Here is a 19,400-nt window from a genome sequence, read left to right on the forward strand (position 1 = left end):
TTCAGGAGAAGATGGGTATCCGCAGTATCTGTGAATGTGTATGATGGAAGATAAAGATTATTCAATTCAGACGGGACACAGTGTAGTTCTGTTCTTGATGCAATAATTAACTCCACTGTTTGTCTCCACTTTGAGATTTTCTGCAATGATAATCTCCAACAGGTCAGATGAGAACATCGGGAAGATGTGGAAATCCTACCATATGTTTCTTTTTTAACCTGTCAGTCCTGATATTCCGCTGTATCTTCTGTGGCTAAAAGCTCCCAGTGAGGGTGCAACTAGGGGTGTAATGTTACAGTGAAGTCACGGTTCAGTTCATATCCTGGCTTAGGAGACATGGTTCTGTGTGAGTTTGATACAGCGGGTAAACTTATTTTGAACAGATAGTTTTGCACGTGTCAGAGACAGACTGACTGAGGTAACATTTTGCCCATTGGCATTCAATTGGTAAACTATTTTCATCAAAAACATTAGGGAACATTTTAAGCACTCCTGTATTACACTGTACAAACACTTTCCCGAAAGGCAACAAGTCAAAACAGGCTTTAACAATGAGTGCGGCTCGGGTTTGTTTTTTCCTCATCCTGATGATGAGCACATCTGGGTGATGCTGTCGAATGTGCATTAGCATGTTCAATGTGTTTCCATTCACATACCTTACAACAGTTGAGCAATGGCAACACACTGTTCTTGTCTCATACACAACTTTCATGCAGAAGGGTCTTCCAGCTCCGGCATTTAATTTGGGCCTGTCATAGTGCAACTGACCTGCACTCCAGTCCGCTTGTTTTGCTAACCTCAGCACCTGTTGCTAACAGTTTATAGCTAGCAGTTTCCAGGTGGAATTTGCACTTGGAAACTCTTGTCCCACATTACGCATGTCAGTCTACATACCGTATATTGTATGTGTAGCTGCATGCTCTGAACTGTGACTATGGTATTGTGACCCTTCGGCGTGAATACACAAACTGATAAAGCCCTTGGTGAGAAAGTTCGGCAACAGGAACACATTGACTTTCAGCATTTGGATCAACCCAAATGGTTGTTACAGACAAAAAAAAGAAATACATTTGTAGCCATGCCGCAGTTCAACATTAAGCATTTTTAGTGTTGTGTATTTAGTTCAGCAGCTTTTCTAAACCTGAGCTGTTTCTTATTTCTGCTGATTTGTTTACATTTTAGACAATTTTTTTTCTGTCTGATCTTATCAAGGTTTAGTTTTTTAATCCCTCAAAAAATCTGAATGCAATTCACATTATCCATTATAACAATTTAATAAATTGATCTTCTTTTAATTCTTTAAATTAACATTAGCTACAGGAGCAGTGATCATTTCCCTTTTCTGTTCTTGAAGCTTTACATGTCTCTTCTCATGTCACAGCACAGCAGTTGCACCACCCACCTCAGACACTAGTTCTGCTTTATGCAAACTGAACATTGGTATTAGATGACATGCTGAGAAGACAAAACATAAAATACCTGCTTTAATTCCAGCCGCAGTATGTCAGATTATTTCTAAATTAGATTCTGTAAAAACCACGTTTCACTTTGACTAAATACTGTAATCCACTGCAGTGAATATAAGATTCTGACATTTGGTTATGAAGATAATTATTTCAGGTGTGAGCAGAAAAGCTGACTGCTGCCATGGCAATGCTGAGTCTATCAATATTTTAATACATCAGCTTTGGATTTCTCAACAAGCTTACTGTTGTTTTTGTCCAGGGGAAGTGCTTTTTAAAGTGGCAGCTCTCCTCCCTAAACAGATTGATTTAAATGAGAATCTCAATTGTACTCTAATTCTTTGACAGTCAGTTTTGCCTCTATCAGTCTTAACTCCCTCTGCTTTAGTTTAATCACAACTATTGGATTAGCCGAGAACAACTTTTCCACAAACCCACTGGATTGTGCTGCAGTTTTTCATCTGAAAATTGCTTGTTGGTCTGAATCAGAGTGCTGTAATGCTGGCGAGAGCAGATGATCACACAGCTTTTGTAGTGTAATGAGATTCTTATTGGAATGCTGCTGCAAGGGCTAACACACACACACACACACACACACTGCTAACAGGCAAGCACACAATGCACAAAAATGAACACAGCGGTTTTGTGTATTACATTAAAACGCAGCTTTATCTGATTAAACCATACTGCCGTCATTGTGTATGAACAGGGGATTGATTTTGTCCTTCAAATTTCCTGTGGCTCAAGTTCAAGTTCAGTCAAAGTGCGTCTTTCTTCTGTGGCAGCTCTGGATGTTACGGCCTTGGATGCTGCGCAGAGCAAGTCGGCCTTTAGTTCTAAAGACACGGGGTCCTTCACTCTGTGTCTTTTACGTCTATGATAAGACCTCTATACATCTAATGTACCTGTACATACTGACTCTAGATAAAAGAGGTACACTCAGTGTTCTGTCATTTAACGTCTGGCTGCGGTGACCTCAACGATAATCTGAGAAAAATACAAACAGGCATTTCATATTTCCTGAAGAGCTCTCTGTAGCAGACAGTACTGAGCTTGTCTGTGATTTGACAACCTTGACCAAGTTAAATTGAAAATTTTTAATATACTGTAGTTACTGTTGATGTTGCGACAGCTATCAGTGTTGGCTGTACTTCTGTAAATTTTTTAGGCACACTCTGAATTAAGTGAGAAAGTAAGATTTCCCTGCTTACAGATACGTTTTGACTGTTTTTATGTTACCACAATACCCAGGAGTCATTTAAAATGCTCTGTCGATGCCATCTTCTTGTGTGGGAAGAACGTTTGCTTTCAAAAGATTCCATGTTAATGATTTGATTTCTACAAATACCTTCAACCATTGAATTTGTAGTTATATATCTTGAACAACAGACTTTGGCTGAGAGTACCTTGGTATTATTTATGTTAAATAATTCTGAGCTTTCAGTAGCTTACAAATCTAGTTTCCCAGTCTTAATATGACATGGACAATGATGTGATGGTATAATCATGGTTAGTCCCATATGAATGTGGCATGAGCTGTGCTATAATTAGCCATTATTAGCATGCTAACGTTTGTGTTGTAAGAATACAAAACACAAAGGTTCAGATCCAACCGAGAAGATATTTTCTTGACGACTGGCTGCTGATAAGTTATGCTAAGAAAGTTTAGCACCATATAAAATGCTGTAATATTAGATGCTAGCAATATAAAACCGTTTCTGGCTATATAAACTTGGAACTGTCCAACAATAACCTCACCATAAGCTAGCTGTTTTTGCTTAAATAGTAAATACCTCTAGAACATAGGCTGACTATGTCTTAAACCACAATGCCATGTTTTAGGGCTCATTTATGCTCAACAGTAGTTACATTTAAGGATGGAGCCTTCTGTCTGTATTCTGAATTAATTTAATTTGTGTATTTGTGCACATTTTCTGAAAACACACAACAAAATTAGTGTTCTGTTATCTCCTCGATGCCCCCGTACATGCTCTCTCTCTCTCTTCTCTTTCCCAAAGACAGTGGCCAACATGAAACTATCTCATCATGAGATATGAATTCCCCCTTCCGTCTCACATACTCCATAGTTCTCTCACAGTCCAACAGCTACCTAGCTAACTAGCCTATTTATTGGCATAGTAAACAGTATTATACTCCCTGATTGTTATTTGAATAATGGGGTGACCTTCATCGTAAGTGAATACCGCTAATATCAACCTTTTGTCTGCATTTGCCATTGTCCTACTGTTTCTGCCACATCTACCGGCATCAAAACTGTAGTCAATCCAGCATCTTACTTGATTTGATTGGCTGCCTGGGCCAAGCATGACATTGACAAGTGGTACAATTCTTTGCCTTGTACTGAAAAAAATTGAGAATATTTTATCTTTTTTTGTGTTGCACAGTTGTGTGGCACAAGAGAGTAGCACATTTCTACTGGTCTCGAGGTATGTCGGTTTTCTTTCAGTTTTAAATTAAAGACAGATTTATAAAGTTTTTTAATTGAAAACATTTCAAAAACAAACTCTGTGCTCTGAAACTCACATTTTTCTCTTGTTCCTTCTCATTATATAGAACACTTATAATTTCTTTTAATTAAGTACCCTCAGTGAAATCACTTTGTTTAAAGGGGAACACCACCTAAATTTAGAATTCCAATATGTTATTTCCATGGCCTAGGAAAGTTCAGTCAATATTTGTGAACATGAATGTCATAGGGTATAACGTCTGAAGCTGCTCCATAGACAATGAATGGGAGCCTGATTTTGTGGACCCACAGAATGTTGTTCTTCAGTCTCCAGCTTTTAGATTTGGGAGAGAGCTGTTCATTTCTACTAATATTTTGTTTTAGACCATAGGAATAACATGTATGAATTTTGAAAATGGGTGTAGTTCCCCTTTAACCTTTAAACAGGAAATGCAGATCTAACACTCCACCCAGTCTCATCGAAGCCAATCAACTGTTCCTGCCAAATGGATCCTGTGTAAGACACACAAATAACTAGATCCTGCTCTTGACTATTGACCCGGCTTCACTCTATTCATTCATCCACCCCTTCATTCATCTGCCCATCTGTCGACTGATCCATAGCCAGTGTCAGACAGAGCCTTGATTAGCTGACTGATGGATCAAGCATGGAGAGGAAATTGGCAACGTGCATGTGTGTGTTTGTATGTGTGTGCAAGGTTATCATTAGAAAGAGGCAGAGGAGGGAGGTAAAATGAAGAAGAAGAAGGAGATGAGAGAGTTGATGGAGAGAGAAATCATGAGTGAGAAGAAAGACGGAGACAGGTCGAAGATGAAGTGACGGGTTGAAGTTGTTCCTTTGGGGGGAAGATCAGAAAAATGTGTCAGAACCTGTCAATTTACAGACATGTACAGGAAGTGATAATCAATAATCACCTATTTGGGTATGCGTGTACACATGGGCATGTGTGCAGATTTGTGTGTTTCTACGCATCTGTCTTTAGGACATGTTGGTTGAATGCTAAGCTGAGCAAACGAGTGGGAATCTTCAAAGCATATCAGTCTTCCTGCTGTGTGATAGGATAGGTGACGTAGCATAAGAAAAATGTAAACAGAGAAAAGGCGATGTTTTCTGGGAGAACTCCTGAGAAAGTAGAAGATGAGCGTGAGACAGAATTAAGACTTAAACTTGGGATCGAGACATAGAGAAAGAGACAGGAAGATCGAGGACTGAATTGATCGGGGGATTTCTCGTTCCCTCAATCCCTCAGTGAGCAGTGTAATGATGCTGCATTGGCTGTGGCCCCAGAGTACAACTCTGTTTCATCAAATGTCATTAAAGCTGCTCTGCTGACTTCGGCCGTTCTGCTCGGCATACCTCACCATGCCCCTCAATCCAGCTGCTCCCTAATGTTACTTTTGTCTTAACATTTTAAAACTGCATAATTTGATACTTGGCCACAATGGGTGCAGTTTAACAAGATAAAAACACTCATAATATCACCTTACAAAGTAGTAAAGGCTGATAAGTTAGCAAACAGATGCCTGTTAAAGACAGGTATCAACATTAGCATGCAGTTTGAGTCTTGTTTGTGTCTGCCCAATGAAGTCCAATATTCTGTCTTCTTTAAGCTCTGGTTTGGTCCCGACCAACTCCTGAGAATAATATCTGGCTCTTTAAATGTTCCACTTTGTTCACCAGATTTTGTCTGTTGTTTGGTTCTCAGCACATAGTGTACAGTGAGGGTTTTTTTTGCTAAAAACAGCCGCTGCTATGGCTGTTAACAAGGTTAATGAGAGCGCAGTGACTGAATTAAACAGTACATGTGCTGTAAAACCCAAAGTATAAGTTTAAAAGAGGCCAAAAAGATTCATAGAAATGTAACTGTAGAGAATAATTCTATATGGCTTTCGTCCCCACAAGCTACAACTTTTAAACTACCAATAGTCATCTGGTCCATTGTTAATAATGAAGTATGGATTAGTGCAACTTTAAGATCATCAGCAGGAAAGACAGAAATGTGTTTTTACTTAACTTCTGAAGCCATTGCTGGGAACCTCTGGATTTAATGCTGGCTGCATCTGATTCATAGTTGGTAACAGTTGTTGGTGATATTCTGCAGTAAACAAGCCAGCAGACACTTGCCTCTTTTTATATGGGGATTTACTGTCCTCCATGGAAGAAAAACACATAACATAGGTCTGTGGATTTCCCTTTGAGCTTAGACACTTTTTAGACTGACCAACTAGCCCACACACACACTGTACTTCCAAAGGGCATCCACAGCGTGTAGAGAGATGAGTATTACAGCTAAATAAATTTGCATGTCCTTGAGAAATAGATGGCTTTAGAATTGATGTGATGTGAATATGGAGTGCTGTGGGGATGACGTTTTTTGTGTTAGGCTGTTAGGCATGCCTGGCTCCCTCGTCAAAAAGCCAGTGGGATTTTTCATTTGGATTTCAGATTATTGCCAAAAATAAACTCTGTGGGGAACAAAAAGTTTATGATACGTACTGGTTTTGTTTAGCAAGGTAATCTTCACAAAGGAGCACCACTTTTATGATTTTTGAAGAGTAAATGCAATCGCCCGAAGTAAAAAGCTAATGTTAAGGCTATACGAACTACACTACAGTCGCATAACTTCATTGCCGTCATCACAATGAGGAGGAGGAGACATATTTGTATTGTCAACTCCCTTCTTACATTTAAAGCTTGCTTTTTTTGGTTGAACAGTGATAGGTGTGATATCCTCCTCTGGTTCTCCATTCCCTCAAAAGCAGGCACTGAGACAGTTTGAAACTGGTCAAACACATTAATTCCGTGTCCACTGATGGTGATGATTCTTTTGAAATGAATGGGTGGAAATTATACTGCCATAAATGCTGATGTAAACTCAGTTTAAACATGCTCTAATTGCAACAGTGTAGACTGGTTCTGTTTTTATTGTGGCTACAAATCAGCTTGTTATTGTCTCCATTAAATTGCACAATGACGTTTCCGCTCTTCCTGTCTGTTTTGAACCCTACTTTGCCAGGCTGCCGATGAAGACTAACCAGACAAAGAACTGGGTCATTCACATCCAGTTCTGGAGGGCAGTCAGGAGGAAGCATTCCACCAGGGCACAGACAGATCCTGGTTAAATGCCACCAGTTTATGTGGTGGTTTCTGATATCAGTCACCAATTTTTCGTGGTGTCTGATACACAAACAAGTGGCTGCTGTTGCTTATGCTCAAAACAACTGTCTGCATTTCCCATCATGGATTAAAAATAATCATTCTTAACAGTCTGTGAAAGGCCTATGGACAATTGTCTGAAAATCTTGCTTATTTGTGCCCAGATAATGTTTGTCTGATAATAAATAATGAACCCAGTGACTTCAAAGAAGTCATGTGCATTTCTTGTGAACAATCAGGCCATTTTGCTGTTAGCGTGGGAAAGGCAGACAGTTGTGTTTCAGCAAATGTGTCCGAAACAAGCACTTTTTGTCATTGCTGCCTCCCTCCACTCTTTGAAGTCATTAATAACTCATGACCAGCCAACACATTGCCCAAATTCATACATACACTTTCTGCTTTGTTGGAAATCCTGTTTTGTGCAGACCTAAATATTGTTATTGTCCAACACAAGGTAGATACACAGAGGCCTGCTTTTACAGAGGGACTAAGCTTTTCACTTACACCAAATCAAACAAGGAGATCTGTGTTATTTCTCACTCAAGTCTGGGGCTGTGAAACCTGAAAAAGATGATAATGAAAAAATATCAACATTTCCATTTATGTCAGGGTTTCCCGCACATTCAGTTATTTGTGGTGGCCCATCACGATCAAAACATCTGGTGCCATGTTTTGATTTTCTGTTTTTTTAAGCTGGACCATTCATTAAAAGCGCTGTTGGATATACCATTTGATTATTTATTGCTCCATACAGCACAGCTTGTACTCTGGGCAGACGGAGCAGCAGAATGCGAGGTGCAATAAAAATGAAACTTAACCATTCATGGCACTGGGACTAAAAAGTTCCACTGCAGCAGCTCCTCTTCTCTTCCATCAATTTACAGCCTGGGGTTCAAGGTTAAAGGAATACTTTACCCACAAAATGACCTTGAGTAAATCAATTACGCACTCTGTGTTACGTTCTGAGCTGGGTAAAACACGTCACAAAGTAACGCGCCAGAGTACTTTGATTACTTTTTGCAGTAACAAGTAACCTAACGCGTTACTTTGCTGTTTGAGTAATCAGATACTTGAGTACATTTTCAAACAAGACATCAGTTACTTCCGTTACTTTTAGAACGCTGGTCCTTCAGCTCCGAAACAGATATAATGTTGAGATAATGTTAAACCTATCAGTCCGAAAGAAGTCACAAAGCTTGTGGCTAGCTATGTGGTAGAAAAAATGCCGCCATTGTCTCCCACCGGAGGCTAAAATAAGGTGGAGGACTCGCTGACAGACAGGTCAGAGTCAGGACTTGCATTATGCCTGGTACACACTACACGACTTTTCTGGCCGTTCTGAAAGTCACTATGTCACATTACACAATTGTGGAGTCATAAAATCGTGCCTTGACTTGGCCAACAGACATGACACACTACACGATGGTACTCACCAATTATCCCCAGTCGTCTTTCATGTCATCGGGTTATTCTTGTCCTATTTTTATTACTTTTACTATTATTTCAGTCACTGTGTCTGTTCATGTGCCAGCTGACATGTTGTTGTAGTCACCTAAAAGCGTCAGCAGATGGCAGGAGCTACATTTGAAGTGCTGTACGTAAAGCTACTGAATCCTCCACAACCACGTTCCTACAAATGTTTCACAATAAAAGCCTATTTAGAAAATGGAGGGATTCTCTCAGCCGAGGTTATAAGGGGCTTTTAATCTGAAAGAAATTCAGGAAGTGTTGAGTTTGAAATGACGGTGCGATATGTTAACTTTAGAAAGACAATGGAGCGGATACAAAGTAAATATATAAACACACAGAGGGATTAATAAATAACAGACTGTCTATAATGTAGTTTGTTTCAAATGAAGCTGGGAGCCTCTGCAGTTGTGGTGAGTAAAAGCCCCGCCGCTATTTGTTAATGTTATTACTTTATGTCCGACCGTGAGGATGTACCATTGTTTGCTAGCTTGATGCTAATGACAGTAACGTTAACTCAGCGGGTTGACAAAGTGCCTCTGCTGTTTCACACCATCATTTCCCCCTTTTACTCTGTGTGGTAACATCCCTAGAGGAAATATTAAAAACGCTGGGGTGTTGTTGTCATACAGTTGTCTACGGCAGCAGATCGTTCTGTGTTTCTACTGGTCAAAGTGACGGCTGTGATGGGAGAATTGGATCTCAGTGAAGGGCAAGTGGTCCATAACTTTAATTTTGGAGACAAAAAAATGTAGGCTTAGCGCCCTGTGGTCCATTGCCCAATAGGAAATAGTAGAATACTCAAAAGTCTTTAAAAGTACTTGAGTTACTTTTCTCAGGGAGTAACGCAGTAAAGTAACTGGTTACTTTAAAAACAAGTAACGCAGTGAAGTACTTTAATTACTTTTAAAGTAACCCTTACCCAACACTGGTTACGTTGAATGACAAAAATGTTGTTTTTGTTGCCTGCCTCCACAGGAACAAGTAATCCAAAAATGGCCAATGTTTTCAATGAATTGGCGTGAAACGGGGACTATGTTTAACAACAGCAAAACTATCACTCACACAACTTGTGCAGTATGATCCAATTCTCATTAATCCAGTGCTTAGTCGATCCAAACACATGCATTTTCCCTGAAAGCTTAAAACACATAAACTGTCTCATGCACGGAGGAGTAACGCCTGGACAAGCACATGCATTTGAACTCTGCTCAGCTGAATGCATGACCAGAGCTCAAACACATGTGCTTGCCAATGCCGCTATTTGTATGTAGGAGTATTCTAATTAGTGAGTTTTGCATGTGTTTTGGAAGTACTGAGAATACAACTGTATAAATGAGCTCGGATTACACCACAGGAGCTGTATGAGAGTTTTACAAATGGATGTTTTGATATAGTTTTGGTGTTGTTAAACGTGACCCCCATTTACTTCAGTTCATCAAGAATTTTCTTTGTTTTTGGATTCTTCATTCAGCATGGAGGCATGTGAGGAAAAAAATCATGATTTTTACTTAACGTGGGGTGAATTACTGACATAGCCTACAAATGTTTATTTTGTGAGTGAAGTATACACTTGTTGCTGATGATGATTCTTCCTCTAATTGCAGTGTAGTTAAAGCAAGTTAAAAGTAACATAGATGAGTGCACCTGCGTTAATATAAACTCTGAGCATTTCACTGCTAGATTTTGTGACAGTTGGGCAGTTAAGAGATAATTTTAATAGTGACACAAACAAATGAAAAATTAGCGGAGAAGAAAGAAGCTTGGTTGTATGTAAGTTCCCCTACTACAGCAAGCATCATAATTAGCCAACATTGCCAGTATATTTTGTGCCAGAAGTGCAAACTAATATAACACCATCACCACTGTCATTATTACCACCAGCACAAATCCCAACCTAATAAAAAACGGCACTCTCAAATTAACAAATTACAATCTGCTCTTCAGGAATCAAATTGTTTTATGCTCTAATACCCCTCCACCCACACACAGACACACACATAGACACACACACACACACACACACACACACACACACACACACACACACACACACACACACACACAAGAAAAAGTGTATTAATATCTTTTCATGAGCCTGGGTCCCATGGCAACACCAAATTTGCTCTGTCTGGGTGTTGGGATGATCGAATCCCCCAGACAAATCACTGCACGATAACACAGGCCTCAGCACTGCGATGTGAAGAGGTCATCCATTGATATTAATGGCCTGGTGGGTTACTGGCCTGTGGTGATTGGTTAAGTTTATTCAGGCATTAGTTAGAGGGGCAAATCAATGAGATTTAACTGCCGTTTTGACTCCAGAGGGTCTGGTGCATATGGTGTGGAGGGGGGCTGGAGGTGGAGGATGGGCTGAGGAAGATGAAGGGTGAAGGGAGAAGAAAGAGGAGAAGTAAGGATGGAAAAGAATTAAGAAGAGAAGCAAGTGGAGCTGATGTAGGAAGATGAAAGATAAAAGGCAAACAGGAGAAAGGTCAAGGAGGGAGGGGAAGAAGAGGAGCTGGGGGAGGAAGGTTAAAAGCAGAAATGAGGAAGGACAAGTGGAGAAAGAGTAGAGGAGGAAGGTTGAGGTGAAAGATGGAGGACAGAAAAGACGTCCTGTGGCGCCATGTGGTTTGTCCTTTGCTAATCTGCTGAAACTCTCACGCAAACACACGCAGGCTTCTTATCTGTTTTGTCTGCCAGCGGAAGATTAGTAAAATTCTCTTTCTGTTGGACATCTCAGCATCTTTTTTATCTGAGGTGGAGTGACAGTTTTCCTTTTTCCCGGAGACAGCTGACCATGAGTCTTGACACACTCTAAGCAAACAGACAACCACTGACCCAATCCCAGTTTTTAACCAAAGCAGGGACCCATTAATTCCTACAGTTCTGCTTACTACTTCTAAGCTAGTAAATTGAGCTATTTGTATAGTCACTCTAGTTTATTTTGCTACTAATCTTTAGTTCATTGTTCTTTACCTGTTTCCATGGAAAATCAGATTGTTCTGACCTATATACCCCCAAAATCTGTATTTCAGATTTTTTGAAGTTGGGTTGTATGAGGTACTTATCATAATCAGCATATTACTTACAGTAGATGGCAGTCGGCAAGCCTCCAGTTTGGAGAAGCAGGCAGGAGTGCCAACACTGAAGCTAAATAATGTACTTCTGTGGACAGGGTCAGCAGCAAAACTTGTTTTAGCCACCTACAAATGTCCCACCCAAAAAAAATCAACATCAGTCTAAGTGGGCACTATACTGAGAATGTTTTTCAAGCTTTCCTTGTTGTCAGACAGCCCTTTTCTTTGGGCAGCAATGACAAAATGCCATTCACCGTGGAAACAAAAGGATACCTTTATGAACCAAAATATTCAGCAGAACTTTTGCAGAGGGAAAGTGAAAAGGCCAAAAGTGAGAGCTACATAGGAATATGGAAGTTCTACGGTTGAGAAAATGTAGTGCTGAAGGAAAGGGGCTGTCTGATGATAAGGTAAAGTGGTCAATATATCCTCAGTGTATCTCAACATAGCGTCAACTTAGCTCAGTTAGGCCTTTTTTAGGTGATGTGTTTTTGATGTTGCCCCTGTCCATAGAAATACATAGCTTGTCTTCTGTGGCTGTAATCCAGCCTGCTTCTCCAAATTCAGAGCATGCTGACTGACGTCTGCTGTAGGTGATACACTGAGTGGAGATAAGTAGCTCACATAACCTCACTTAAAGAAATCTGAACTATCCATTTAGCTTGTACAAGAGTTCATCCTTTGAAGATCATGACATTTTCTCACAACAATCTGTCTAAATATAAGATCATTTGTGTAGGGAGTTGACAGTTTGGCCAGATGGCAGTGCTGGAGGAAAGAGATGGTGACTAAAAATATTACTATTCATCCTAATGGGACCATCAATATCGGCAGCACTATTTTTACAGAAATAGGGTGCTTAGTTTCAGAATGACATTGTCATGATACAATAGTCAGTGTTTTTTTTTTGTTTTTTTTTTGCATGGTTCCAGATCTCTAAACCACTGCCCACATCTCAGGTTTTTTCAGTGATTCATTTCAGTTCATTTTCAGTGAAACACGAATAAATGAAGTGAAACTAAGAGGCAATTCAGTCTGATTGTCAAGCTACTGATTGGGGTCATGAATATCTAAGGCTTCTATGGAAATTTAGAATTCATTTTAAAATAATTTAAAATAACCTTGATCTGGCAAGAGGTTGTCAAGATGTGTTGTTTTAGAGCAAAGTGCTGGATTGAGTAATGGACTGAGTAATGGACTGAATATGGCTATGACCCATTTGGCACCGATGCCCAAAAGGCTCATCTGAGTCTCTCCAGAGTCTGAGGGCCAAAATTGCAAATCGGCTGTACGGATCACTAAGTCTAAATGTCCCACAGAAAACTGAGGACACAAACAGTTGTTTTGAAGGTGTCATGATGTCCTGCTTGTTGCAACATCTAGAAGTGAATGTGATGGCTATTCCTTTAGCTTTTCCGAATGGCATGTGTTTTGGTCCTTAGACTCTGCAATGAAAAATGTTAATGATAGTCAATTTTCTAAAAGGCTCTCTCGATTATCTAGGCCCCTGGGCCTATAATCTAAGTAGGCCTGTTCAGTGACCCATTCGTGCTTAGGTCAGAGATTTAAAAGTAAAAAAAAAAAGCAATCACTATACCATAAATATAATCTCTAACACGTCTCCTTTGTCATCCTCCCTGTCTTTTGTCCTCTCAGATCCAGTCTCAGTGGACCTGGACCAGTATGATGTGATTTCTCTGACTGATGCTCTCAAAGGTTTCCTTCAGGACCTGCCTGCCCCTATCATCCCCGCCTCAGTCTACAGCGAGTTGGTCTACACTGCTCAAGGTACAGTATGATACACCACAACATACACAGGTGCACTGATGTTAGCCCTGGCTTAAAATGTATTTCAGGGTCAGTTCACCCAAATCACAAAATTACTCTCACTCCAAGACTGGTATCTTAAACCTAGACAAATAGAACCAAAATGATATGCATGAAAAGTCTGTTCTTTAGATGTATTTATTTTCATTTTAAATGAACCGACCATTGCTTGTAAAATAGAAAGACAACCAGGTAAGTCCAAACTGAAAGTTTGGGGAAAGTTTGGGGAAGCAAAACTACCAACATAACTATGACCCATATACAATTTAGGATTTTGTGTTTTCCTGTAGCTATAAGCAGCATTTTCATGGCTGGCGACTGGCGTGAGTTTAGACCTCCAGCTGCACCCTCTGTCATATGCTCTCCATTCTCACGCTCTGCAGGGTTAAACTCTGGAGCTCTATCTGAGGCCAAGGTGTATTTTTTTTTTTTTGCCTCACTTGGGATGAGAGCTGACACTCGTCACACCTGACAGATTCCTGCCATATCTGGATGTAAAGACGACAAGGCTGTACCCTCTCGTCAGCATCAAATTTCTGCTAATCCCCTGACAGCTTCAGGGTTCAATAAAAACAAACTCTTGGCTGAAATGTGGCTCGTTTCCTGGTTCTCACCCTTGTCTCATTTACTGTACAGCTGACCTGCCTGTTCACCCTTTCACCTGCCGCCTACCTCGCCCAGCAGGGCCTCCTCTCTCTGGCTTTTAGGGACTCTCACACTCTTATCTATCTTTAATGAACCCTTCCTTGACATTTGGAGTTTCATGCTTTGCGTGGGTGGTGTGTGTGCCAGTGTGTGGGAATAAAAGGAAGTCAAAGACAGACACATGGACAGATGAACAGTGTGTGAGTGTGTTTGTCAGGACAGAGGCATCGTGTGAGCTTGCAAGAAGTTCGCACCAGCTTCCTCGCAACGTCCTCCCAAAATATTACTTGGCTAAGCTCCTTGATATGATCTCCAACTGAAAACCCCCTCAATTATGTAAGTGCTTTTCTCTCTCTCTTGGTCCTCGTTCCTTTAAGTGACAGCCCTTTTTTTTATTTTACTTATTCATGGAAACATTTTAAGTCAGGATAAACCACTTTGAAATGATGCATCAAGTATTTTGCGCAGGTCGTCTGAGGTTAAACCCATTGAAATTGAACTTCTTATTTAGGAGGGGGTCATTTGTAGAGCATAGAGTGATTTCTTGTTTGAAATAAGAGGGTATTACACAGTAAGGATAAGTCATGCAATAATATTGAGAGATCCCTGAAAAAAAAAAATTACTTGCTTGAGGGGTGAGTGGTGAGAATTTGTCCTGTCCCTTCCTGCTTCTTCTTCTTCTGTTTTTTAAGCTGCCATTTAGGTCTGCACTTCACTCAGGTCAGCACCCTTCAGGTCTAAATACCAGAGGTTCCACTGTATATTCCTTAGTGAGCATATAGCTGTACATATTCAGCAGCAACACCCATCACCTGTAGCCTGATAATGAGACTAAATTACAATTTAATTTGTCTTGTCATTATTCATCAGGTTAATTTCAGCTGTTTTCTGTTTGGGACCAGGTTATTTTTAACCCAAACTTGGTTGTTTTTTCAGGCTAGACCTACAAGACCTACATATATGAATAACTGAACAAAAGTGAAATTACGGAAATGTGAGCTCACATGAAGCCCCAGCATTACTAAAATGATGACGGGGGGCAGCCTTTTGTATCTCATTGTATCTCTGTGCAGAAGAGGTTGGCAGTAAGAAAGGTGTCAGTATTTAGGGTTAGGCAACAAAACTACGGTTGGGAAGAGATGGTTTTCCTATGTTGGGAAAAGATTGCAGATGTACGTAGGTAAAAATCACCTGGCTTTGAGTGGCACAAAAGGAGTGGTAAGAAGGTTTCGGCATTTAGGATTATGCATCAAAGCTTAGTTATGGTTAGGAAAAGATTGTGGATGTCATTAAAATCCCTGCATTTTGAGTGGCATTAACGTCACAAACAATGTTGTTTTTTGGTTTCGAGTTTCACTGTTTGTTGGACTCGCCCAGCATGAGTTGCCTTTCTCTTTACACTACGTCACTTGCTCTGAGTGTCTAATAATGATGCAGAAGGGTTTACATTGATGGTGGAAAGTCCAGTGCATCTCACACAAATGCTTAAAGGTGACGCCGCGGACAGTGCCAAAACGGAGCATTTTGACACCCTGAGAATGAGACCAGGTTGCATTGGTGCAACGATTCAGAGGTTGAGAGGTGTCTTGATCATTTTACTATTCCCACGACCACAATCATTTACTATTTTAAATGACAGAAAATAGTGAATGGTGCCCACTGTTACTGCCAAGGTGATATCTTCAAATTACTTGTTTTCTTAAATGGGTGGGTCAGCAACCTTTACTATCGAAAAAGCCATTTTTGACCCCAAAAAACCCTTTCTAGAGCTGCAAAACATATTTGAAAGCCTAGGTCTTAAGTAAGTCTGTTTCCTTTCGCTGCTGTGTATCATAAAGTGTCACATATTTGTGAATGCTGACAACTTGAGCGTTTAGAATATTAACATTAAAAATAAGTCAGAAATAGCATTCTACAATGTATTTTACCACAAGGTGGCTACTCTGCAGTAGGGTGTGGCGGTGAATACATCTGTCAAATCTGTCCACATAACTGTGAAATTCTCTATATCCAACTTTTCCTTTTTTGGATTTGGAAAAAATCTAGAGGAAAAGGCAAAAGGTTGCAGATGAAAATCGCACATTTTAGTTGATGACATATTGAAAAAAAAATTCTATTTGGTGTATAGGCTATACATTTAAAATTAAAATGGTAAAAAATAATCATTATCCAAGTCTGTATAATTTTTGTCAAAGCCAGATGGAGCCACTGGAGAGGGGCTAAAGAGCCACAGGTTGCCTATCCCTGTCCTAAACCAACAGTCTAAAACCCAAAGATATTTAAGCAAACAATGTTGTCATGAGTGCATCAGAAGAGTAATAACAATAAGTCAGGTTATAATGACCAAACTGTAGACTTGTAGGAATATGATCAGATGATAATAGTGGGCTAGTAGTAAAGATGCAGATAAATGAGCCAGTAATGTTGAAGCATGAATGAAGCAGCAATTGTAAGTGTCAGCTAATGTAAGTAGCTTCAGTGCTCTTCCTCAATTGACACAGTGGGCTCTAGTTTCCCAGCGCAGCACAGGTGGCGCAACCCACCCGAGGCGCGCTCAGTTTGGTAGTTTGGCAGACCGAGGTGCGCTGAGATGGGTGTGGCGGCGCAGCAGGGGGAGGTGTCGACAGATCCAGCTTGGCGCAGTGACAGTTTCGTGCCAAAAGGCTTCGCCGAAGGTGCGCTAAAAGCTCGCCATCTGAAACCAGGTCTACTGTCAGCGCAGGGGGAGTGCAGCCGGTGTAAGCCGAAGTTAGGCTGACCGGCGGACAGTGCGCACACGTCACCAAAACCTCACAGGCAGGTTTCCAGAATGTCAGGCACATTAACAATAAAATAAATAGCCACAAAAACACTATTCAATGCAACTATCTGCAATCAGCACATAAATGTATCTCTATATCGACTGTCCCGTCACATCTGATGTCAGATCAAAGGGGATTGGCACCGTTTGGCACGTTTGGCACGCGTAATGGAAACCCAACCTGATTTGATTAACACAGCTGCAAACTAATGAGTTCACATCCCTCTCAGCCAACCACAAACAGCCACAGCATCAGATAGGGAGTATATATTCAGCATCTGTCATCTTAGAAAAGTCAAAAGAAAAGAAACAGAGTGAGACTGCGAGAGAGAAAGAGAGAGCGCGCGCGCACGAGAGAAACGCAACATTGATTTACAATTGTGGTGACCTCCTCCCAGGCTACCTTTGCATCATCAGCCCGTGGAGGTCTGCTCGCAGTTCCGTATATTCGGACACTGCGAGCTTGGACCTCCCGGACCAAAACATCAGTTTCCTCCTGGGAGAAGTTTGGCCGTCTGACGCTGCTGCTCTCTTCTGCCATGGCGAATTGAGTAAACTCTCATTACGCCTTCGCGCGGCGCATTTAAGGGCGAGGAGAGGGGCTCATTTGATTGGTGTGATGTGTGTAAAACCCACTCCACGCCTTCTCTCCTCCCTCTTTCCGACTTGCGCCGGTAGGAGGGACGGAGGTGGGAAAGAGGAGTAGCTGCGCCAGGGCGCACGGTGTGCCAAACTTACAAAATCCGCCTGGCCACACCCAGTTGGCGAAGCGCAGGTGCGCTGCGTCCCCCCGCCTCGCCCGGTCTGCAAAACTAGAGCCCAATGCCTTATATTTGCAGGTGTTTATTTCATTTAGCCTTTATTTCAACAGGGAGGTCCATTGAGAGCGAGCTCTTTTTTTCAAGGATGCCCTGCATGCAATACATAACACACACAATTACAAAATTACAAGGTACATAAACATGAGAGTACAGAATACAAAAAATACAGTCTTTACAACGTAAAAGTGAAAAAACTAAACATAGTAGATACAGACAAGACTAAAAATAACAGGAGCAAGACTGATCTCTAAGTAAAGCCTCATCAAGTAGCACCTTGAAGGACTCGATGGAAACCAGATTATCTAATTTAAGTGACTCCTGGAGTCTATTCCATCTGTCAGGGGCATAAAAACTGAAGGCAGTCTTTCCTAGTTCACTTTTCATACGTGGGATGTGAAGTCTAAGCTGTGTCTGTGAACGTGTATTATAACCAGGGGTACAAAGTTTTAAAAGTGAGGTTAAATATAAGGGAAGCTTTCCACACAAGGCTTTATAAATGAATAAAAGACAGTGATGTTCTCTGCGAACTTCAAGAGAGGGCCAGCCCACTTTTTCATATAAAATGCAGTGATGGGTAAGATACCGATCCCCAGTGATAAAACGTAAGGCACTGTGAAAAACTGCATTAAGAGGTTTCAATGCTGAGGCATGCATGTATATGACATCACCAAAATCAAAAACAGACATTATTGTGGATTGTACGATGGTCTTCCTGCTGGGTGAGGTGAAACATGACTTATTTCTGTATAAAAAAACAATTCTTACTCTTAATTTCTTTGAAAGGTGTTCCACATGGGTTTGAAAAGAAAGCTTGGTGTCCAACCAAATGCCAAGGTATTTATAAGACTCAACAGTTTCAATTGACTCACCATACAGGGTTTGAATACTGAGACAGGAGTCAATTAGTTGCAACCTTGTGAACCACATAGCTTTTTTACTGGGATTCAGGACAAGCTTGTGGGAAATAAGAGACAATTGAAAACAGTTAAAAGCAGACTGCAGGCTTGCAACGGCTGATTTAAGAGTGGGGCCAAAACTGTATAAAATTGTGTCGTCTGTATAAAAATGAGCATCACAAAGTGATGAGGGGAGTAAAATGTTATTAATATAAAGAATAAATAAAAGTGGGCCCAGGATGGATCCTTGTGGAACACCTTTGCCCAAAGAAAGAGAGCTGGATCTAGCACCATCTGCAACTACCACTTGTGTTCTACCTGAAAGATAGTCAGAGAACCAGCTGATAGAGAGACTGTCTAGGCCAATGGATGATAGTTTGCCTAATAAAATATTATGGTTCACCGTATCAAATGCCTTAGACAGATCGACGAAAAGAGCTGCACAGTGCTGGTGAATATCAAGGCCGTTTATAATATTATAAACAAGTGTTGTAGCTGTGGCAGTGCTGTGACCTGGCCTGAATCCTGATTGTTGTGGTTGAAGTATATTGTGTGAGTCCAGGAAAACCTGCAGCTGAGCATTTACTATGGATTCTAAAACTTTGGCCAAGCAGCATAGCTTTGATATTGGACGGTAGTTATTTGGGTCCATGCCATTGGTCCGAAAGCCCATTGGTCCGACATCCCATTAGTCCAACGGTCCGCGGTGCTGAACGGCTCCCGGCGGGCGTATTTCTGCCTTGATGGTGCGCC

At 40.9% G+C, this 19,400-nt stretch overlaps 1 protein-coding gene across 1 annotated transcript in view; it reads left to right on the forward strand.

Moving 5' to 3' along the window:
* Positions 1-19,400, forward strand: part of LOC126396964 (phosphatidylinositol 3-kinase regulatory subunit alpha-like) — a 169,172-nt gene that overhangs the window by 126,182 nt on the left and 23,590 nt on the right. The window contains exon 5 of the mRNA XM_050055371.1: positions 13,315-13,446. Within this exon, the coding sequence (XP_049911328.1) occupies positions 13,315-13,446 (132 nt within the window). The remainder of the gene's footprint in view (positions 1-13,314; positions 13,447-19,400) is intronic.

This window comes from Epinephelus moara, chromosome 10, assembly GCF_006386435.1.
Source record: "Epinephelus moara isolate mb chromosome 10, YSFRI_EMoa_1.0, whole genome shotgun sequence".
NCBI lineage: Eukaryota > Metazoa > Chordata > Actinopteri > Perciformes > Serranidae > Epinephelus > Epinephelus moara.